General features: G+C 55.6%; 1 protein-coding gene across 1 annotated transcript; it reads right to left on the bottom strand.

The window, feature by feature from the left end:
* Positions 1–7666: 7666 nt before the first annotated feature.
* On the bottom strand, positions 7667–21765 carry LOC309410653 (sacsin-like; the record flags this gene model as incomplete). The annotated part of the gene is made up of 7 exons (XM_082007095.1): positions 7667–17799; positions 18444–18532; positions 18774–20106; positions 20477–20623; positions 20938–21040; positions 21237–21324; positions 21743–21765. The coding sequence occupies 7 exons, from the start codon at positions 21763–21765 to the stop codon at positions 7667–7669; spliced, it is 11916 nt and encodes a 3971-aa protein (XP_081863221.1).
* Between the last annotated feature and the right edge of the window lie 1924 nt (positions 21766–23689).

Raw genomic sequence — 23689 nt, forward strand, 5'->3', positions numbered from 1 at the left:
ATTATCTCTTGTATTAATGCTTTAACTACTTCTCGAGCCTCAGCGGTTCTAGTTGGAAATGCTTCTGGCCAACCTGAAAAGGTATCAGTTAATACCAATAAATATGGATACCCCCCTTTTCTTGGAAGTTCTGTAAAATCAATCTGCCATTGTTGCCCAGGCCCATTGCCTTTCCCAATTTGGCCCATTTCTAGCCTGGGAATATTCTTGGGATTAATCTGGAGGCAAAGATCACATTGCTGAGTAACCTGTCTCACCGTAGTATATAAATTTCTGGCCACAATTTCTCTAATTAAATGTTTATATAGAGCCTCTATTCCCCAATGCCTCTTCCTGTGTTCCTCTCTTACCAAATGCCATATTAGGCAAGAGGGAATAACTAGTTTTCCTTGTGGGGTATAAGCCCACCCCTCTTCATTGTATAATCCTTCCAGATCTGTAATAAGTTTTTGATCTTCCTTGGTATATTTTGGCTTACCTTCTAAAGAGATTCGCCTGTCGGGGACTAAAGCTCCTTCTGTTTTTACCTCTGCTTTGGCTACCTGTTTTGCCTCTCTATCTGCCAGTTCATTTCCTCTTTCCAATTCTGAGCTTACTTTCTGGTGTGCCTTAATATGCATAATCGCCACTTTCTCAGGAAGTTGGATTGCTTCCAACAGTCTCAAAATTTCTTCTGCATGCTTAATATTTTTCCCTTGAGAGCTCAATAACCCTCTTTCTTTCCAAATTGCTCCATGCGCATGTACAACTCCAAAAGCATATCTTGAATCTGTATAGATATTCACAACTTTGCCTCGGGCCAACTCCAAGGCACGGGTCAGAGCAATTATTTCTGCCTTTTGTGCAGAAGTATTTATGGGTAAAGGTCTTGACTCTATTATTTCTTGACTAGTGGTAATGGCATATCCCGCGTGTCTTTTACCACTTAGGACATAGCTGCTTCCATCTGTGAACCAGTTTTCTCCGCTTTCCGTAGGGCTGTCTTTCAGATCTGGGCGGCTTGCATACGTTGCTTCAATAGTCTCCAAGCAGTCATGATGCACTGGTTCCCCCGTGTTTCCACTGAGGAAAGAGGCTGGGTTGACAATGTTAGTAACTATGATCTCCACATCATCCTGTTCTACCAGTATAGCTTGATATCTCAGGAATCTTTGTGGGGAAAGCCAATGCCCACCCTTCGCTTCCAACACTGCGGATACGGTGTGAGACACTAAGACGGTCATTTTCTGGCCCAGAGTAAATTTTCGGGCTTCTTGTATATTCAATATTACAGCTGCAACTGCTCGCAGGCATCCAGGCCAACCTTTCGCAGTTGCTTCTAACTGTTTGGAAAAGAATGCAACCGCTCGTCGATAGGGGCCCAGATCTTGTGCTAATACTCCCAGAGCGATTCCTTGTTTCTCGTAGGAAAAAAGGAAAAACGGTTTACTCACGTCTGGGAGCCCTAGGGCCGGAGCCGACATCAGAGCTTTCTTTAGTAGCTCAAAGGCTCGTGCGGTCTCCTTGTTCCATTCAAGGTGTTTCTGTTCAGTGGTTGTTAATGCATACAATGGTTTAACAAGAAGTCCATAGTTTTATATCCACAGTCTTCACCACCCAGTCATTCCCAGGAAAGTTCGTAATTCTTTTACTGTCTGAGGTCTCGGGGTTTGGCATATTGCTTCTTTGCGGGCTTGTCCCAAAGTTCTCTGTCCCGCACTAATTTCGTAGCCCAAATAGATCACTTTCTGCTGTATTACTTGGGCCTTCTTCTTAGATACCCGATACCCTTGAAGCCCCAAAAAATTTAGTAGACTCACCGTCCAGGTCATACAATCGTCCTCTGTTTTGGTGGCGATCAGGATATCATCTACATATTGTAACAGTTTCCCTTTTTCAGACGGGATTTCCCAAGATTCTAGGTCTTTTGCGAGCTGGTTGCCAAAGATGGTAGGACTGTTTTTAAATCCTTGTGGCAACACCGTCCAAGTGAGCTGAGTTTTGCGACCAGTTTTGGGGTTTTCCCATTCGAATGCAAATAATTTTTGGCTGGCTTTATGGAGAGGGAGGCAAAAGAAGTCATCCTTTAGATCTAAAACAGTAAACCAAGTTAGCTCGGGTGTCAATACAGTCAACAGGGTATATGGATTCGCCACTACGGGGTAAAGGTCCTCAGTTATTTTATTTACAGCCCGTAGATCCTGGACCACGCGGTATGACCCGTCAGGCTTACGGACAGGTAATATAGGTGTGTTAAAATCAGACTCACATTCTTTTAATAATCCTAATTGTAAAAATTTTTCAATGACTGGTCAGATCCCTTCCCTATCTTCCTTCCTCAAGGGGTACTGTTTAACCCTTACGGGTTGCCGACCTCCTTTGAGTTTAACTTCAACGGGTGGGGCATTCTTTGCCCTTCCAGGTACATCAGTGGCCCATACCCCAGGATATACTTGATTTAGGATCTTTTCACTAATCTCTCCTTCTCCAGGAAGACTGGTTAGAAATAGGCTCAGTACTTGAATATAATCGTGGTCTTTTATCTCCAGAATAATCTCTCCCTTTCTAAATGTAATTTTTGCACCCAATTGTTCTAACAAATCTCTTCCCAAAAGGGCCTTTGGGGAGTTAGGCATATATAGGAATTTATGGATCCCCCATTGTTTTCCAAATTTATACTTCAAAGGTTTGCAAAAATATGCCTTTTCGCTTTGGCCAGTCGCCCCTTTTACCATGATGTAATCATTCCCCAGGGGCATCAAGGCTTGATTCAAAACCGAGTAGGTTGCCCCTGTATCAACTAAGAACTCCACTTCCTGTTGTTCTTTCCCTAGCCTCATTATAACCAGCGGATCCTCTAGGGTAGATTCCCCGGGTCCCCGTCAATCTTCTTTTACATGGGCTACCATCTTCCCAATCTGGTAGCCCCGTCTCTTTTCCTTGTTTGGACATTCTCTTTTCCAATGACCAAATTTCCTGCATAGTGCACATTGGTCTTTGCCTAACTGAGGTGGTTCTCGTTTGTACCTTTTTCCTTCCTCTTCTCTGAGAGCCGCTATTACTTTCCGCTGTCCTTGTCTATATCCTTCTTCTCTATTGCTGAACACTCTCCATGCCTCATCTAACAATATTTCCAGATTCCTTCCTTCTGTAGTGCGTAGCTTCTGAAGCTTACGCCTGGTGTCCCCTGTAGATTGACCCAGGAACAGAGAAACTAATTGTTGTATCCCTATTTCTGACCCAGGATCTAGCGGTGTGTTACGGTGCATTACATCTCTCAACCGATTCAGGAATTCAGACGAGGACTCGGAGGGGCCCTGTTTGACTGCATACAAAGCTGACCAATTTATTGTTTTGGGGATAGCTCTTTCTATTCCTCTCGAAATCCATTCCTGATACCCCTGCAATCTTTCCATATGTGAGGATTTGTTAGGATCCCATTTCGGATCTTGGAGAGGAAAATAATCTTTGACGTCCCCTCCTATACTCTTATAATGATCTTCGGCTAAATTCCCTGCCGTCTGTAAAATCAGCTGTTTTTCTGTCTCAGTCATATATTCTAATAATAACTGTATATCTTTCCAGTCAGGGTTGTGCTGTTTCACAATAAATTGAAAATGCCTCATTACTCTCACTGGATCAGCTCTGTAATCCTTCGCAGCCCCTTCCCATCCTTGTAAGTCAGCAATAGAAAAAGGCACTCTGATTAGCATTGTCCCACCTTCGGGTCCTACCGCCTCTCGGAGAGGTGCCTGTAAGGCCACTGGAGCAGACTTCCCCCTAGTGCGGGAAGATATGGGGCTATCTGGGGGGGTGGAAGTTTCGTCTGAGTCCACATCCCGTTCCTGAGATCGAGGGGGAGGCTTAAATAGGTCAGTTAAATCTGGTTCCGGTGCCTGGTGGGTTTTGTTTACTTTAATGCATCTTTGTCCAATGCTGCACGCCGAGCAACATCGCTTTAATTTACCTCTAAGTTCTTTATTATTTTCCCGCTCAAGTGCGAGTACCAGGGGGTCCTGTGGTGGCACCATTCCACAGTCCCTTTGCCACTCCGGATGGTTTCGGAGGGTGAAAAACATGTCTGCATATGAAACTTCATCCCATTTCCCTTCTCTCCTTAAAAACAACATCAATTGTAAAAGGGTATTATAGTCTATAGATCCATTAAGTGGCCACTTAGCATCATTCTCTAACTTATACAATGGCCACCACTGATTACAATATTTAATAAAGGTTTTTTTACTTTCTGTTCCCCCAATCCCAGCAATGTTTTTCCAATGAGCAAGCACACAGCCTAGGGGGCTTTTCTTTAAAACTCCCTTTTGAGTGTTACCCATTTTTGCAAAGCTCTTCTATTACTTTAGTTTCTGATATACTTTTCAATAAGTTTCCACACAAGCTGTTCCTTAGACTTCTTTATGGTTTCTTTCCAGTTCTTTTCCCACACTTCCCAAATTTCCGGGATTAGATTTTCCTTTCCACACACAAAACAGGGAATTACTCCTATTTGTCCACCAACACTGGGATTTACAAAAAACGTCTGAAGGTTGTTCCCAATCTGAGGCCACTTTCCACCCTGCAGGAGTCACATACGCTCCTCAGAAAAAATTGTTCATTTCCCCTTTTTATCCAATGTCTTCCTTCATTTAGATATCCCCAAGGTTCGAGCCCGAACCACTGAAGGAGTAATTCCCTTTGCCCCGCTTCTTCATTAACATATAAAGGTATTCACAATCTTTCTATATATTACACACATAAAGACAAAGACTTTTAACATAAAATTCCCGGGTACTTAATTTATACATTCATCACTCCAGGTAACACCCATCCAGCAGCTGCAAATATATAAAATAATAACCCTACCGCAATTGCGAGGAGGTCCACTTACCCTTCTCCTGCTTCTTATATACTAGTCATTAGCAGGTCCATCCTGGCTCCCGACACTGGGATGCAGCGGTGACCTCGGATTTGCTCGATCTACCCTCAAGATCGCTAGCGGCCTCCCCTTCGGTCAGCAAATCCCCCTATTCCCATACAGGGTACCCTCCTCCTACGGGGACTGTGCTGCACGCCAGACGTCTCCGCGCGATTTACCAGCTGCCCCGGCCACGCGTACGACTTACAGGCTCCCCTCATAAAACATACCGTTTTCTTCCGCAGCTTCAGGAGGTTGTTGTCTGCTCCCGCCGTGAGCGGCTGGCAGCGGACTCCCCTCCGAGGAAAGTGCTCGAGGCGCGCCCAGGGGCGTCCGCTCCACAGCCGGTCCCGCGGTTAAGCAGAGAGTCTCCTGCCTGGCTCGCCAAAACTGACGTGCGGAAAAGACTCCACAATCTGTAAGATTGTAAAGTAGGTATGTTTATTCAGCGCTGGGCAGCACGGGGGGGTAGTCCCACCAAAAACCGTGCGCGCCCAACGAGGCACTTACTTCAAATATATACAGCAAAGTGTTGCATATACATAAAGTTTAGCAATATACCTATACATATGCATGATCTATCCCCGCTTCGTATTAAAATGAGTTCTCCTCCCATCTGCGCTTGCGTGTTGCCTCCTGGTGGTGGTCGTCGGGGGTCGTGGGGATGAAGGCCGGTGGTTCCTCTTCATCACCGCTAGTAACCTTTTGACTTTGCGCAGGCTCCGTTGTTTTTTGGCTTCTATCCAAACTGCAGAGCTAGTTTCTTGAGGTAAGTTCTTAATTCTTATCAGGGACCGTCCTTGTGAGGAGCCACAAATCTTCTTGCTCCTTTCAGTTTATCAGGACCTGTCTTTGGGAGGAACTACAGTTCTCCTGCTTTAACTACTTCACACAATAGCTAACAAGATTTCAAGCTTCATCTACTAATTAACTGCTAAGACTCCCTTAACCCCTTCTCTCAACAGTGAGCCTTCAGCACTGAGTGATGGCACCCTAGTCATGTAGTGTTGGCCCAATTAGATGATCTGGTCTCCCCAGGAACTGCCCTTTGACCTTATGGCAGGGACCACCCAACACTTGGAGGTCATGCCATGACAGCTTGGCAACCCCTGGAACGCGTGGTCACTATCATGACGTGTCACAACATACCAACACAATCAAACTTTTACTTTGGCGATGGCCTCTGGGTCTATGGCAATCACTCCAGCCTGTTCAAATTTCAAGCTCCTCTTGCTACTTCACCTGCCTCATGCTCTCTTGAGTCCCCCATGCTCCCCTTGACACCACCTCATCATCCTTGTATTAAGTTTATGTGGCAATGTTTTGGTAGCGGCTGGGCTGCAGGGGTGGTTTTTGTGAGAAGACACCAGAGGCTGCCCCCAGGTTGGCCAGTTGCAGCTGGCTTCAAGGTGGACCTGCCGCTGGCCAAAGCTGAGCCAGTCAGCGATGTTGGTAGCACCTCTGTGATAACATATTTAAGAAGGGGTAAAAATTGCTGCGCAACAGCAGCTGGGAGGGAGGAGTGAGAATATGTGAACAAAACAATTCTGCAGACACCAAGGTCAGTGAAGGAGGAGGTGGAGGAGGTGCTCCCAGCACCAGAGCAGAGATTCCTCTGCAGTCTGTGGTGAAGACCATGGTGATGCAAGTTCTTGCCCTGTAGCCTATGGAGGACCATAGTGCAACAGATATCCAACCTGCAACCCGTGGAGGACCCCACACCACAGCAGGTGGAGGTGCCCTGAAGGGAGCTGCAGCCCGTGAAGATCCCACACTGTACCAGGCTCCTGGCAAGGGCTGCAGCCTGTGGAGAGAAGCCCATGGTGGAGCAGGTTTGCTGGAAGGACCTGTGGCCCCATGGGGGACCCACGCTGGAGCAGTCTTTTCCTGAAGGACTGCACCCCACGGAAAGGGTCAATGCTGGAGCAGTTCTTGAAGAACTGCAGCCCGTGGGAAGGACCCACACTGGAGAAGTTAATGCACGACTGTCTCCCATGGGAGGGACCCCACGTTGGAGCAGGGGAAAAGCCTGTGGAGGAAGGAGCAGCAGAGAGAACGTGTTATGAGCTGATGCCAACCCACATTCCCCATTCCCCTGTGCTGCTTGCGGGGAGAAGGTAGAAGAGTTGAGAGTGAAGAAGGGAGGGGTGGGGGGGAAGGTGTTTTTAGGTTTGTTCTTTTTTCTCATTATCCAACTGTGTTTAATTGGCAATAAATTAAATTAATTTCCCCAAGTTGTGTCTGTTTTGTCTCTGACATTAACTGGTGAGTGATCTCCCTGTGCTTATCATGGCCCGTGAGATTTGCCTGATATTTTTTCCCCGTCTTGTTGAAGAGGGGGAGTGATAGAGTGGCTCAGTGGGCACCTGGTGGCTAACCAAGGTCAACCCACCACAGTCCTCTAAACTGATGAAGGCATCATCATCTTCACCTTCCACGCATCCCCAGTGTCCCATGACCTCTCCATATGCCCTGACCACACTGTTAGTGAAGGGTCTACCAGCAGAACAACATTTATTATTGTACTTTATTTCCCCTGTTTTCAAGGCTTGCCAACAGCACATGCTACCCCAAGACTTTCAGTGGCCTAGGCCTCCTGTCTGCCCCCAAATGTCTCCTACCTTACTCCAGCCCTGCTGCAGAGCTGGACAATCTGGAATTGCCTGTGGCAGGTCTATGGCAAGTCCATGGTGAGTCCACAACAGGTCTGTGGTGGGTCTCTGGTGGGTCCATGATGGTCCAGCTGCCAGTGTCCCCTCTGTGGGGACATCTTCACATTCCACTCACATGGTCCTGCAGCCTCCCCAGCACTCCTTGCATCCGCTTCAGTACCTCCTCCTCATCCACACTGTGGAAGGCCTCACTGGGGGTGATGGGGAAGGGGTGGTAACTCGGGTACTGTGTGGTCTTGCCATCTATGCCACAGCCATGCAACCACTCCATCTCCTCTGCCAGGCCCCTCAGCTTTGGCTCCACTGACTCCAGCCATTGGGCCAGCTCCACCAGCCCCATTGGGGCCTCAAAGGCCTCACCATGGCAAAGTACAGCAGCCACCAAAGCCTTCTCCAGGGCCTGGTGCACCTTGAAGAGGACCCAGTTGGGGCAGCAGTGCCTGATGTCATTGTGGGCTGCCTGCAGGTCACTCTTGGCCTGCTGCAGCCACCGCTGGGCCTCTGGGATGGATGGAGTCAGGGCTGTGGCCTCCATGTTGTACAACCAGGAACCATGGCCTTCCTGTCCCCAGCAGTGGTGCTGGGCAGCGCTCAAAGGGTTGTACTGGAGGTAGAGGTTCCACAATGCCTTTGGCTGCTTGGCAGCGCGCAGCTGCCACGAGGATGCCAGGCTGTGATCCACATTGTCATTCACCTTTGGCTTCCCCTCTGCCACAGCTTCCTCCCGCAGCCTGTTCTCCAGCTCTGGCTCCAGCTCTGGTGCCATGACCTCCTCTGGCTCTGGTGCAGCACCAACAAGTGCCACATCATTCTCCTCCAGAACAAAGGCCACGTCCCGTGGCTCCTGGCAGACCAGCATTTCACGCAGCACCGACAAGGCAGGTGCCTGCAGCTGTCCAGCCAGGATGACATTGATCTCCTGTGCTAGTGTCTCCAGGATCCTCAGCTGGTGCCGGTCCAGAAACATATCTGCATGCCGGATGTAGAGGAGCCGCTGGGCACCACCAGCCATGCACACATGGATGACCCGTGGCTGGGAGCTGCCCTCCACCTTTGCACCACAGTGGACCAGCACAGTGCAGATGTCCTCACAGCACTGCACTTTTAGCTGCTCCACTGCAAAGCCACCATCACCCGGCATTCTCATCATAGCCCTGTGGCTCTGCCACCGGAGCAGGGCCTCTAGCCCCATCCTAAACCATGGTGATACCAGGAGGGTCTGCAGACGCCTCTGACCAGGGCAGTGAGAACCGTAGCGACATGGCCGCAGACTGCCCTCATCCAGCTGCTGCTCTGTCACCTCTGAGAGTGCGCGTGGGCGCAGGCGCTGTGGTAGCATTTGCAGCAGCCACCAGGCATTACACCCCGTCCCTGGCAGTTCAGCCATAAACATAAAGTTCTTCCCCAAGGCCCTAGAGGTCCTTGAGGACACACAGTCATTGAAGTACAGGCTGTGGGATGGCTCTAGGCAGTCAGCAGCACTCAGCAAGTACAGCTCAGCCACAGTGGAGAAATCAGGGGGCTCCAGTGCTTCCCGCAGCAGCTGGAAGAAGTGCCGTGTGGCCAGCAGAACTGTCTTTTTCTGAATAGTATTGAGAGTCCCACTGACATGGCTCTCCTGGTGGATTTGGGCCAGGACATGGCTGTAGTGAGTCAGTGTGGGGAGCAGGACCACCCCAAGGTGTTGCAGGAGGTCTCCATATACAGCCACATGGGGGTCAGGTGTGAGGAGATAGGGGTAAAAGTCAGCCTCATCTGGGAGTGATGTCACCACTTTCCATGGCACAGCCATGTCCCCTGACTTGGCCAGCACCACAGGCAGCTCAGCGAGGCGCCCTGTGTCCACCTCCTTCAGATGGGTCTGCAAGAAGTTGTACACCTTCTGGAGCACAGTGGCCCGTGTGTTCACCTGCTGTGGCGTCTGGCAGGCTGCTCTGCACACCTGCTCCAGGTTGGCTACCACCAGGGCAGTGGGTATCTCTGTATGGACTCCTATGGCCTTCAGGAGGTCCTGCTTGAATGCCATGTCTCCTGACTTTGGCAGGATGGTGGCTGATGTCCACAGGAGCTCAGCCACATCTTCTTGGCAGTGGTAAACGCTGCCCTTCAGGGCCACGGGCTTACTGCAGGCTGCAAAAGGGGGGTGGAGGTTCATCAAGTCTGGGGGGATGTCCAGTGGAGGCAGGAAGTGGATTGAGGCAATTTGCCCCAGGAAACCCTCTGACAAGGGATTGTCCAACAGGGTGCCAAGCTTGTTGAACATCACTTGCTGTCGCATCAGCAGGTCTTCAGTGTGGCACCTAGCCTGACTGGCTTCATGCTCTATCTCCAGGGCCAGTGCCACAAAATCCTCCACAGAGAGGCTGGTGCGGACACCTGCCTGAAGCAGGAAGTCCTTAGCAGCTTCCTGGTTGTAACCTAGCTCCACAAAGAAAGACTCAGGCACAAAGCGGTGTTGGAGCCGCAGAGTGCAGAAGCAGGGCGTGTTATTGTAGAAGTAGGAGGCCAGACGCAGCACACCATGGGCATCAGGTATAAAGGCCACAGTCTGAAAAGCTGCCACAACATCTTCCTTGAATTTAATGTCACAGATGTGTTGCAGGGCAAAGAACAAGCGCACAGCTTCCATAAGCTCTTGCGCTGTGAGCTGGGACAGTCGGGGCAGCACCACATCCATGAAGAGCTGCCCGTCATCTTTGAGTCCCCACTGCAAATCCTTGGCCAGCTGCTGGTGAATCTGGTCTGCTGTGAGCAGCAACGTGCCCTTCTCCAGGTTGTACAGGGCTTGGGCACCCAGGGGCAGTTCTGGGAACCGGCTGTTGAGCAACAGCACCTTGTGGTAGGGTGCCACAGCTACGTAGTCCCCACCATACTTCTGGAAGAGAGGCAGGAGCTGGAGCTGCCCCAGTGCGAATGAATCCAGTTTTCCTTGCATGAAGTGCAGCAGGACAGTCACATCCCACTTGTTTAAGTCTCTCCAGCGGAGACTATCTCTGGTGTCTGCCAGCTGGGCCAGCACAGCCCTGGGCTCTGTGGCCTGCAGTGCCCTTTTCTTCAGGCAGTGGTAGGCAAAGTTAAAAGGCAGCAGGGACCGCTGGAGCACAGGGATGCCCAGTCTGTGCAGCACTTTGGCCACGTCTGTGTCACACTCAAAAAGAACATTGGGGAGGGAGGATAGTGGCAGTAGGTTCTTCAAGCCTCTCTCACCCCCCTGAACAGGCAGCACCACCACATCCTGGAGATGATCCATGAATGACTTCACATCTGCCTCCACCTTCTCTTTGGGCTTCGTAACTGTGTAGACCACAGCGTTGAAGAACTTCCACAGTTCCCTGAGCCACTTCTCCCCCTTTGTGGCCCAGTTCAGCTGAGCCAGTGCCTCCTGGATGAGTGGTCTGGCCTCCAGGAGGCCAAGCTCCTTCACAAAGCAAGGCAAGGTCAAGTCAGAAATGGATTTGTCAGCAAAGCGGTGGCAGTGGTGGGGGAAGAGATGGGCAAAGGAACTGTGGAAGACTGGGTGATGAATGCTGAGGGTATTCAGGCAGCCATCTTGTGTGGCCAGCAATGGCAAGCCTTCCAGTTGTGCCTTGTCCACATCCCTGGGCTCCAGGCAGTGTTTCAGCAGGATGGAGCAGTTCTTTGGGGTCCCCAGACGTGTCTCAGCCAGCATGCAGGGCACGGGGAGTGCCAGGGCCTTGAGGAAGCACCGGAGAGAGGCTGGCTGCAAGGCAACAACCTTCACATGGGCTTCAATGAACTCCTCATGGATCTGCCACAGGTGCTTGAATGGTGGCACCAGGTTCATGTTCAGGTGCTGCAGCACCTCCTGGAGAGCTGGCTCAGGCATCGTCTCGAGGAAGTATGGCTCTGTTAGCACATCTCCACCACCTGGAGATGCCCAGGTCATTGTCACAATGCTGTGAGGGGGCTTCACGTGGTACACAGGCACCAGGGGCAGGCGTGCATGACTGAGGTGCCTATAGACATGCCTCACCAGGTCCTGAAAGGTAGGTAGCACCTTTGCCACAGCAGGGAAGAACCGGAGGTAGTGGGAGGTCAGGTGCTGCTGGCAGGCCTGCAGGGAGTTGAACTGGAGCCCTTCAGGCCCCAGGGCTTTCCACTGTCTGGTGAGAAAGGCACAGTATAGTGGAGCCACCAAATGCCGGAGCAAGAAAACATTCCAGGCTGCCTCTGTGCTGCCTGGGTCCTGACGGAGATTGCGTCTGGCCACATCCACAGAGAAGTTGGCATTGATGTGCACAGGCAGCCCTGTGGCCAGCGGCAATGGAAGGGTGCAGAAAGCTTTGCCCATGACTTTGTCCAAGCTCAATGACTTAAGGCAGGCAGCTACAGCCCCATAGGGCAGTTGCCCAAGCACTGGAGACTCCTCAGCCCCCTCCTGCACCCCAATTTGGGAGACTACCCTCCACACAGTGCTGGCCATGGCCTTGCTGTTTTTGATTGTCATGATATAGGAGACAAAGGTGGGGCTGTTCCCATCCATGGCTTGGTTCAATCTTGCTTGAAAACCCTGTCTCAGCTGTGCATCACCATCTGTCAGCTCTGTGGCCACCCGCAGCCTCTCCACCACCTGCTTCCCGTCTGGGGGGATCTCAGAGAAAACCACGGTGCGAACGTGCCGGAGGAAGAGCACCAAATCCTCACCTTCCTCAGCCAGTACTGTCTCCATGGTCTTGATGTCTTGGTCCCGTACAACCAAGCCAGACACCTTGGAGATGGCAGCCCCAGTTGCAGTGCGGAGGGGCAGCCGGAAAAGGACACCCTGGTTTAGGTTGAAAAGGGAGGGTAGGAAGGTACCATAAATGTCTTGAAAGGTCCTCTTGAATTCAGGGTTGACAGCAAACATCCCACCAGGACTCTCAGTTGTGGCTCCAGGCACATAGCGGAGATGAGGATCAAAGATACACAGGGCACTGTCTCCAGTAAGGAAGGCTGGGCAGTCAGTAAAGTGGAAGACAGTGTTGAAGCCAAGGCCATATTTGCCTGTGACATCCTGCCGGCCTTGCTTGCCACCCACCCCCAGACGCTGAATGCCTTCAATGTCCTTCTGCTGGAAGGGGATGTCATTGTAGATGCAGAGGGCAGGGCCCTGCAAGAAGTTCCAATTCTCACCGAAAGTGGCATCCACTGGGTGCTGCCGGCGGTCCCACACGATGTGCACAAGCCCCGCACCAGCATCGTCTGCATTCTGGAGCAGCTCTTTCACCACATCACGAGCAGATGCTGGATACTCACCCAAGATGTTTTTCAGCCGTGTAGGCAAGTCTTCACGGGCACCAAATGGCTGTGCCCAGAGGCTCAGATCTCCAGTGAGCCGTCGGTTCCTCTCCAATGCCCGGTGGCGTGTGGTAGGCACCCCACAGTGCAGAGCTGTGGCTCTTGACAGCTGTTCATGGCACAGCAGGACATCTCTGTCCACTGGCATCCATGGCGTATCATTGAAGTGGAGCTTGTCCCATGGACGCAAAATGCCCTCCTGATCAGGTAGGAAGAGTTGCTGGGTCTGGTAGGCATCTGGCTTTTTGTCATCTGCCATCAAGCCACAAGACACCAGCCGCAAGGCCAGAGCCAGCTCCACGTCAGGCAGTGGCTCTCCAGCATGCATCTCTGCCAGGACACAGAGCACTTTGGCATAATCATCCCAGGTGAATGTGTGGCGCAGCCCCACACACTCCCAGAGCTGGCTGTAGGGCCGGTACTGCTCTGGGAGCTGGTGAAGATATGGGAGAGCCTCAAATGATAGTGTCTCAGCCACAGCCATGACTGGTACAAAGTAGGAGCCCACCAAGATGAAGGGCTTCCCTTGGGCCGCTGCAGAAGCCACCTCACCCCAGCTGAAGTGATCTCTCTGGAGCAGCATGTGCAGGTACCTGTAGCAGCAGTGGGTGCTGTACTGCAGGTTCTCCAAAGTGAGAGCATTGGAGCTACAGCTCAGTGCCTGCAGCTGCTCAAGGACTGTAGCTGCTGGTGGCTGCCGGTCCAGCCCCAAGAAGGATGCAACCTCCTTGGGGAGGCTGAATTTTTCTCCCAGCAGTTTAGGAGCCAAGATAGGGTGGATGAGTCCCACTAGTGGGGCATGGAGGTGATGGTAGAGCTGGGCACCTGGCAACAGCACATGTTCGCCTGTAGGCAGTGTACCAGGGAGGAAGGGCACAGCCTGGAAAGCTGCCTGCATGTTGTTGTTCATGTTCTCCTCCACTACATCCTGAAGCAGCTCAAGGATGCAGGCAGCCCTCTGGCAGCCCTGGGCATGGTCTTCAGTCCAGATAAGCTGCACCGTCTTTACCCGCTCCAGCAGCTCTGGCAAGGTCATTGTGTCCTTAACCATGCCCAGCCTCTCCAGTCGGCTTAGTCTTTCTGGGGAAAGGAAGGCATCCCCAGTGGGGAAGCGCCCATCCTTAGGGTCGTATAAAGAGGCAGTGCGGCCTCTGGGATGCACCAAGCAATTGATGAGCTGCAGGTGGCCATGAGGGGTGGCAGGAATGCAGGGCACTGTCTTCAGCACTTTGTCCACATCATCATGGGACATATCTAGTGCATGGAGAAGCAGTGGGTCCCGGTCAACAACAGAGAGGTCTTCCAAGTTGGGAAGCACAAGCTCACAGTAAAAGCGGGGCCAGTCATAGATGCCAGCATCCACTGCCTTCCCAAGGCCCCTCTGCACCTGCTCTGGCAAGGCCACAGCTAACAGGGGATGGGGCAGGGTGGTGGCAAAGACACGCTTTGCCACAGCACCCAGCTTGGCATGTCTGACCACAGCCTGGTGCAGAAAGCGGGCGTCCCGCAGTGAGCACCATGAGCAGCCATCAGAAAAGAGCCTGGGGCCATTCCTATCTGCCACAGCCTGGTAGAAACCAGTCACAGCCTCTGTAAAGGGGTAACGGGCAGTGTTAGTGTCCGGCCAGAAGACATGATATTCATAGCTCTTCAACTCACCTGCCTCATGCATGGTGCGGAGGTGCTCCAGTGCCCGGAGCCAGGCAGCCGGTACGGCATTGCGGAGCAGCATCCGGTTCCACTCACCCTGCTCTGCCGTGTCCCATAGTCCCTTACGGTTTGAGAGGATGCTGAAGGCCCCATGCACGTGGATTGGCAGCCCTGACATGATTGGCATGGGAAGGTGGCAGAAGACTTGCCCCTTCTCAGCACCCAGACGCGGCACCCACTTGCCATCTGCATCAAGGGCAAGGGGAAGGGCCACACCAGCCATCGGAGGCAGACAACAGAGCCCTGCCTGTGTATTCCGGTGAAACAGTTCCAGCAACTCCCCATCACCCTGACACACCAAAACTAAGTAGTGCCATGTGGTCTTGGATGCCTCTTCACAGGCTGTGAGCTGCCTGATGGCTGCCCAGCTTGGAGGATCCCCAGGGGCCCCCAAGTCTTGGATCTCCTTTTGCTGCAGCATGATCAGAGGCATGGTATCCTCCGCAGAGGTGGCCACGTCTGGCAGCATCTCTAGGGACATCTCCCTCACCCTCCGCAGGAAGAGCAGCAGGAGCCGGTTAGAACCAAGGAAGCTGGTGCCAAGGGACTGGATGCGCTCTGTACCAAAGGCCTCTGAGCAAATCTGTGATGTCACAGCTTCCTCTTCAGTGCGAAAAGGCAGACGGAAAAGGCTGCCTGGAAAGGGTCCTGGCTCAGGCAGGCGGCACCCAAAGATACCATGGTAGGGCGAGAACTGCTCAGCAAAGGCACGGAGGATGCGTGGTCGGCTGGAGAAGTCCAGGCGGATGCCAGGGCTGCCAGCCCTGGGGATGTGCTTGCCCAGATGGGTGCCATTGGGATCAAAGATGAGCAGTGTCTTCCCACTCAGTACTGCTGGCACGTCTGTGACACGGTAGACAGAGCTGAAGCCCAGCCCAAAGCGCCCAATCTGGCCTGCCTTGCCCTCCTTCGTAGCAGCCCCAACCTGTGTGATGTTACGGAGGTCATCCTCTGTGAACAGGGCATTGTTGTAGGCCCAGAGGGCTGGGCCATGGCAGGCAGCCATGCCAGGGTCTAGCAGCCCAGAGGTGGCCTTTTTGCAGCGTCGGAGGTCCAGGAGGAAGCGGCACACAGTAGCTCCAGCATCCTCTGCATTCTGGACAATCTCTGTGAAGAGGTCGCCCTCCTCGCCATACTCCCGGAGGATGTTGCGAAGCCGTAAGGTGATGGGCTCCGAGGGACCGCAGGCTGTGAACGGCTCTGGCCCCAGCACCCGCGTACTGAGCAGCTCTGTGCCAAGGAATATGGCTGTGCTGGATGGCACTGCCTCATGCACCACCTCCTGAACATCCTCCTCTGTCTCCAACTCCATGTCCAGGTACACGGTAGAAGCAGCCGGGCGGAGGGCAAAGCCCGAGCCCTCCAGGATCCTCACAGGAACCGGCACTGTGCCCTCACCCCAGTGCCCCCGGCTCTTAAGCCACTCCAGGACAGCTACAGCCACCTGCAACTCTGCTGCAGTGCCAGCTCTGGAGCTGCGTGCGTCTATGTCCTGCCCCAGGCAGCGCAGGGCTGCAACCGCCCTCTCCTCACTCACCCTTGCCTCCACCCCCCAAGCCCTGAAGAGGCAGCTGTAGGGCAGGAAATCAGGGGGCACCCGGGGCACCAGCATCCCCAGCTCCAGCTCCTCAGGATAGCCCAGCACAGCATCACATGGCAGGACAAACCCAGCCCCAGTCCACACCACAGCATCATGTGGGGCAGCCCCAAAGGTCTTCAAATTTTTCTGCATGTGCTGGTAGACAGGCTGGAGTGCAGGACCCACCTTACACATGTCCCTGCACCCTGCTAGCTGTCTCAGCTGCTCCCACACTCTCTCTGGTGGTGGGGTTTGGCTCAGCCCCAGCTTCTTCTCTGCCTCTGGCTCAAAGGCGCCAGTCAGGTGCATGGCAAGCCCCACCAGGGGCTGGTACTGGGTGGACCGCAGCTCACTGGGGGGCAGGAAGGGCTGCCCAGGCTTTCCAGTGCACTCGGAATGAGGCACCCATGGCAGGGCCTGGAGCTGCCTAAGCTTCGCAGTGCTGAAGCCAGCCAGTGCCTTGGGATGGTTGCAGACCTTGATCAGTGCCCGGGCCCTGTCCAGAGCTGCTGCGTCACCCTGACTCACGCTTGCTGCAGCCTTGAGGATGTCCGAAGGCACCAGGCACCCCTCACCATGCCGCAAGCCCAAGGCTCTCAAGGCACGGAGTACAGGTGGACTGTGGAAGGCAGCAGGAGGAAAGCACTCAGGGCCCAGCAGTGCCTGCAAGGTGCTCTCGCAGGGATCGTAGAGGTCTTGCGGGCACATGGGGCCATTGGGGGTCTCCAGGAAGGCCAGCCTCCTGCAGGCCTGCTGAAGCGGGGGGCTCTGTGCAAAGAGGATGTCTCCGTGCTGCAGCACCCAGAGCAGCAGAGCCTGTGTCTCGGCCACCCGCCCTGCATAGGCACCCTGGGCCAAGGCTCTGACAGCCTCCAGTGCCACATGGGCTGCACTGATGAAGGACCTCTCGAGCCTCCCCAGGAGCTGCCGGTCAGCTTCATCCCGGCATTGCAACACGGCCTTTGGCAGCACCACGTCTCTGGGCAGCTCCAGCTCTGGCTCCAGCGCTGGGGTGGCACCGGCCGGTACCAGCTCCACAGGCTGCGGGGTGGCCAAGCAGGGCAGTGGTATGAAAAGGGGCAGAGCAGCCAGTGTGGCCCTGTCCTGCTTTGTCAGGGATGGGATGTCTGCCAGGTAGAGCCGGAGGGTGCCCACATCTGCAGCAGGCAGCGAGGCCAGGCGGGAGGCGACTGCTGCAGCCCCCTGCCTGCCCAGGGCCCGCAGGGCATTGAGCGGGGATGGAGGCAGGACATAGCGGGACAGGGAGCGGTGCCATGTGCCCGGTGGCACCACTGGGCAACCCAGGACCTCCAGGACAGAGGCCACAGCAGGTGGCAGGCACTGGTCCTCCCATACCTGGAAGATAAGACTGGACTGGGGTATCAGCGGAGCCAGACGGATGCTGGGGGCACCCAGTGGGGACAGGGGGATGAGAGGGAGCCCCTCCAGAGGGCCCAGGTCTTCCACATGGTGGGCCAGGAATTGCCACAGGGCTGGGAACCAGGAGGCTGGGGGCTCAGGAGGGCCTTTGGCCGGGCACCAGGTCACTGGGGTTGAAGACTGCGATGTCCAGGTTGGGGGCAGAGCCAAGCGTAGGCTCTGGGCAGTCACGGCTGGGTCCAGCAGAATCAGGTTGGTGAAGACACCTGTGTGCAGGAGGCAGAGGCTGGACAAGGAGTACGTGGGGCCTGGGACCTGGCAGGGGGACCCAGGGTGTGAGGGAAATAACCTGAGATCTTCAGGGGATGGGGGCCCCCCATACTAGGGATGGGAGGACTTGGGCTCTGGAGCGACAGTGGATACCCTGAATAGGAGGAACAGGTGAACCCCAGATTGGTGGAGATGATAGAGAAGATTTGAGAGGGAAAGAGGTGTTAGGGGGACCAGTACTGGGGGGGCACAGAGGTCCTCAGATGGGGAACACAGGCAGACCCAGGATCTGAGGGAGCACAGAGGGGACAGGGGAACGTCGAAGAACAGCAAGCACCGGGGAGTCCCCAGAGACACAGGAGATGCAGAACTGGAGAGGTGGCCCTGGGCTATGACAACGCACCCCAAAACGGAGAGAGACGGTGAGACTCGGGATCTACAGTGCTCTTGAATGGATGGGGGAAGCCCAGAGAGGGGCCTCAGACAGGGATCAGGGACCCCAGGTGTTAACAGGGAGTATCAGCGTGGTACAGGGGGATATTTGGGCTGCAGAGGGTGTACAAGGGTGCATAGGGGTGTTGGGGTTTAGAGGGAGATCAAGGGACCCCCCAAAGGTGGCTCAAGGACCCCCATCTCTTACCCGTCTTGGCAATGCCTCGCAGGAGGCTGTTCAAGCCTGGCTCCAGGTCCGAGGGCAGGAAGGACCCGGCCAGGCCGGGCAGGAGCTCTCTGTGGGGACAAACAGAGGTGTTGGGGGAATAGAGGGGTAATGGGAGCAGGCAACTTCCTGGACAGCTGGCTCAGCTCCCACGCAGCGAGACCGGGGAGAGGAGGAGAGTGGTGAGGTGCCCAAATATCCAGGTTCAACCCTGGCCCCCCTTTCAGCTCAAGAGCAGGAGCTGTGCCCTGGGCAACCGGCTCACCTGCCCATTCCCAGAGGGAATGGGGCTGCCTGGGGCAGTGGACTCACCTGGGGCAGTCGGACGTGTCCACATAGACAATGGCTGACGCAGTCCCAAAGGCCACAAAGGTCCCATCGGCGCGAGGCAGGAGGGGGAGACCCCGCAGCTCAGCGTGGCACCCATCCCCGGCCACGTAGCGCAGCAGGGAGAGCCGGTCGGCAGCCGGGAGGCCTGTGGCCCCGTGGTGTCGCAACACTTCCCGCACGTGGCTCGCCGTGGCCTCCCGCACGCCCTCCTCCATTCCCAAAGCCAAGGCCCTCCGGACATGGGGTGGGACCTCAGCCACTGGCTCCCCAGCTGCCACCAGCAAGGCCTGGACCGCCTGCCGTGCAGCCATGTCTGCCGAGGCCTCCGGCAGAAGCACAGCCTCAGGGGCCCGCAGCCGCCCGGTGGCCCCCTCCACAGCTGGGACCAAGGTGCAGGCAGCTGCCAGCTCCCGGCAGACATGTGTCACCAAACTGCGGATGCGGCCACAGCTTGGTGTGTGTTCAGGGTCCGGCCAGATGCTGTAGGCATCTGCATCAGGTAGAGCCATGGCCACGGCAGCCATGTGGCTGTAGACCCGTGGCAGGAGGCCAAGGAGCAGCAGGGCGTTCCAGCGGGCATCTTCCTTGCCCTCCTCACCCTCCTCGGGCCAGCGGAGGTGGCGGCGGTCGTCAGAGAGGGCGAACGGGGCGCTGGCATGGACGGGCAGCCCTGTGGCCATCTCATCTGTGGCTGGCAGGGGTAGGAAGCAGCACAGCCGCCCTTGGCAGGGCCCATGGAGGGGGTGCGCCAGGCTCAGCTCGGGGCGGCACCCAAGCCCTGCGCCGAGCGCCACAGCCGGCCCTTCCGTGGCCCTGCCCGTGGCCACCAGCCACTCACTCCCATCCCCCACCCCATCCCCGTGCAGGGCCACCAGGCACCATCCCAGACTCAGCCCCTCATCCCCTGATGGCCCTGGGACAGGGAGAGGCTGAGAGGATGCCACAAGGGTCCCCATGAGGGTCTGGACCCCATCAGGGGCCACGCGGTACAGGACCACATGGCGGACATGGCGGAGGAAAAGGAGGGCAAGAGGGGCTTCAGTGAGGAAGGTCTGGAGGAGGCTGCGGAGACGCTCAGGATTGGAGACCCCTGCAGCGATTCCCGAGGGTTGCCGGCGGAGGGGAAAGCGGAAGAGGGTGCCCTGTGCAGAGCCGCGGTGCTGTCCCACAGCTTCCAGCCCAGCCCAGAAGGGCTCGAAAAGGCCAGGAAGGTCCTGGGCTGCAGAGATGTCCCAGCGTGCACCAGCACCTGGCAGCACCCGGCATTCGGGGTCCAACACTCCCAAAGATGGGGGGCTCAGCACACCTGGCAGGTCTGGGGACATGGGAACCATGAGGCCACAGGGATGGCATGGACACCACTGCCTCCCCAGATCGTCCCAACCCACCAGTGCCCCACGTTCCCACCCAGTACCATCAAGTTCAACCCCACAGTGCCTCCCATGTTCCCAAGCTTAATCCCAATTCATCAGTCCTCCCTCAGTTTGCCCCTGCAGCCATGCCCTCCCTTGACATCCAGCCTCCCCCCAGCCTCCTGGTGCTTCAGGTTTCCTCACTTCAGACTCAGCCCTCCATTTTGCACCCCCTCAGTGCCCCCCAGTACTCCCCAGCACCGGTGGTTCAGTGCTTCCAGTACAACCTGTGTCCCCAGTTAAATTTCAGTTGAGGCTCCCAAAGCTGCTCACCGGTGAGGTGGTAGACAGAGGTGAAGCCCAGGCCAAAGCGTCCCACAGTGCTGGGGTCCTTCCGCTTGTGCGACACCCCTGGGCGCAGGAGCCCCGTCCAGTCCCGGGGGGACATCAGGGCATCGTTGTAGGCCAGCAGGGCTGGACCTGGGTGGTCAGGACCATGGGTTAGGGGAGACTTAGGACATGCAGGGGGGATTGTGACCCCCACTCAGTGTCCCACAATCTCAGTCCCCCCTCTAGTCCCACAAAATCCCCCTCAGTGCCTGCAGTACCACTGAGTCCTCCCAGGACCCTCAGTGCCCCCAGCACATTCCAGAACACCTCATTGGTTCCAGTTCTCCCAGTCCACTCTGATCCCTCTTCAGTTCTTGACCAGTATCCCCCAATCCCTCCCAGTAACTGCCAGTGCCACCCCTGCACTTTATCCAGTCTCTCCTAGTGCCCGTAGCGCCTCTCACCCTGGGTGCCCTCCAGTCCCCCTCCGGTGACATCGAACTCCCGCTCATCGGACACAAACACGACCTTCTTAGCGCCGGCGTCATCCGCATTCTGCACCAGCTCCTGGGTTCAGGCATCAGTGCCCGGACATCTGAGCCCCCCCAGCCCCCAGAGAAAAGCACCAACCCTCTCTCCCAGCTGGCCAGTGAGGTCCAGGGACTGATACTGGGCAAGGACCACCACCCACCCCAGCTGCCTGCGGTCTGTCTACCCAGCTGGGCAAGAGAGCCCAGATGGCTGGGTTCCCTGGGGGTCCCACCTTGAGGATCTGCCCCCCATCGGGGTACTTCTGCAGGATGCTGTGCAAGTAGTCAAGGAAGATGGGTGCCCGCTGGCAGAAGGCCTCCCTGCAAAGCAGAGAGAAGGGTCAGGGGCAGGGCAGGGCTGGCCTCCAGGGGTAACCAGGACCCCCATGTCCTCCTCGGAAACCCCAGGATGTCCCCCTCCTTGGGGGAGGTCAAGGACCCTATCTCCTCCCGGCACCCACTGAAACAACCGCCTCCAAGGACCTCCCCACCTCCCCAAGGCACTCATTTCTGACTGGGATCCTCCAGCAACCCTGAAACTTCCCCATAACCCCCAGCAAGCTCTGAGCCCCCCATAATCCCCACCCCCCCAGTAACCCTTCAGGTGTCCCCACCAACCCCTGAGCCCCCAGTCCCACCGATAGCCCCCAGTGACGCCCAGAACCCTCCAGCCATTCCCCATGCCCCCCGCTAAAACCACAGTAACACCCCAGTGCCCCCCCCACCCCGCCCCACTCACGCATTGGGCTGCTTGAGGGCCATGGCAGACGCGCGGGTGGGACGCCTGGGTCCCTGCCGGTGAGCTGCCCCGACCTGCTCCTGCGTCCCCAAATGTCGGTGGCCCTGGCCCCGCCCTGCCAGCGCAGCAGTTTCGTTTCCTCGCCGCACACGCCTCTCCGCTCTTGTTTAACCCAAAAGCTGCAGCGGGGAAGGGGGCGGAGAGACACGGGGCCAGGAGGATACAGCGATGGATGGGGGGGGGGGGGAAGGGGGGGGTGCGGAGCATGGCTATGAGGCAGGGACATGGGAATATGGCTATGGGGCCGTGGGGATTTTGGCAGTGGTGTGGAGATACATGGGGATATGGCTATGGGGCAAGGACCACCAGGCCATAGCAATGGGGATGTGGCTATGGGGTGGGGGGGCATGTGGGTATGGCTATGGACCATGGCAATAGGGCAGGGGGGCATGGGAATGTGGCTATAGGGATGGGGCCACTGGGGTATGTCAGAGATACATGAGAATATGGCTATGGGGCAGAGTACTATGGGACCATGGCTATGGGGCTGGGGCCACACAGCCATAGCCATGGGGCAAGGGTGTTGGGGCTATGGTTATGGGTCAGGGCCTGCAAGACCATGACAGTGGGATGGGGTCCACTGGAGTATGGCAGTGGGGCAAGAGCCATGGAGATATGGCTTTGGGGCAGGTGGCCATGGGGCCATGGCAATAGGATGGGAACCATCGGTATGCAGCTATGAGTTGATGGAATTACATGGGACATAGTTATGGGGTGGGATTGCTGTTAGCAGGGGCATATCACTATGACATATGGGGACGTGGAGACACAGCTGTGGGGTAGAATTGCTATGGGTCAGGGAGACACTGGGATGTGGCTATATGGTGGGGGCATGGAGTACATGGCAGTGGAATGGGGAGAACATGGAGCCATGGAAATGGGGTAGGGAGGCTGCGGAGCATGTATATGGGGCAACGGGTACATGTGGGAAATAGCTATGGGGTAGGGGGGCACTTTGGGACATGTCTGTGGGATGGGATTGCTGTGGGGCGGGGGCGACATGGGGACACTGGCATGGATTGAAGGGCTGTGGTGGGATTGATGATAGGGAAGGCTTAGCAGGTCTCTTCCAACTCCCCATGCCCCTGGTCAAAAGGAGACTCTGGGTGACCATGAGCCCATCTGACTCCTTCAAAAAGGTCACCTCTTAGAGGGATGTCCCTACCTGGTGGACCTGCTAGATCCCACGTGGCATGTCCCCATGGACAGGCAGCTGAGGACATCCCCCAGTCACAAGAACTGTGTGGGGAGAGAGGGAATGGGAGGATATGAGGACCTGGAGGGCACTGAGAAAGGCATCTTCAGGGACATAGACACTGGGGAACAAAGGACATGGGCTGTCGCTGTCCTGCAGAGTCCCTGAGCCCAGGGGTGGTCAGGGACAGAGGGCCTGGTGAGGTATCGGGCCAGCAAGGATCCAAGTTGTGGACTCAGCTGGGCACAGAGCTGGACCTATGGCCATCCATAGGAGTTTCTGGGGTGGGGTAGGACCAGGACATGTGTCCAGGTTGGAAATGTGGGACAATACATGTGTCAAGGGTGGGGAGAGACCAAGATGTATCTGGGGGCAACACATGGAAGCCAGACATGCATCCAGGAAGATGTGGGACCAGGATGTGTGTTTGTGGAAGGCAATTATCTCAGACCAGGGCCTCACAAACCCGCTCCATCCATCTGTCCATCCATCCACCCATCCATCCATCCATCCATCCATCCATCCATCCATCCATCCATCTCTCTCTCTCTTACCATCTCACTACAGGGTGCTGGCTGCTCAGGCAGGGCAGCACACCAGTGAGTGTCCTCAGGTTCCCTGGGGAGAGGTTACAGGGGGACATCAGTGCTAAGGACAAGGCTGGGAGGGACACTCGTACCTGTGACTGGCCT

This window comes from Phaethon aethereus (assembly GCF_964289735.1).
Source record: "Phaethon aethereus genome assembly, chromosome: 16".
Taxonomy (NCBI): Eukaryota; Metazoa; Chordata; class Aves; order Phaethontiformes; family Phaethontidae; genus Phaethon; species Phaethon aethereus.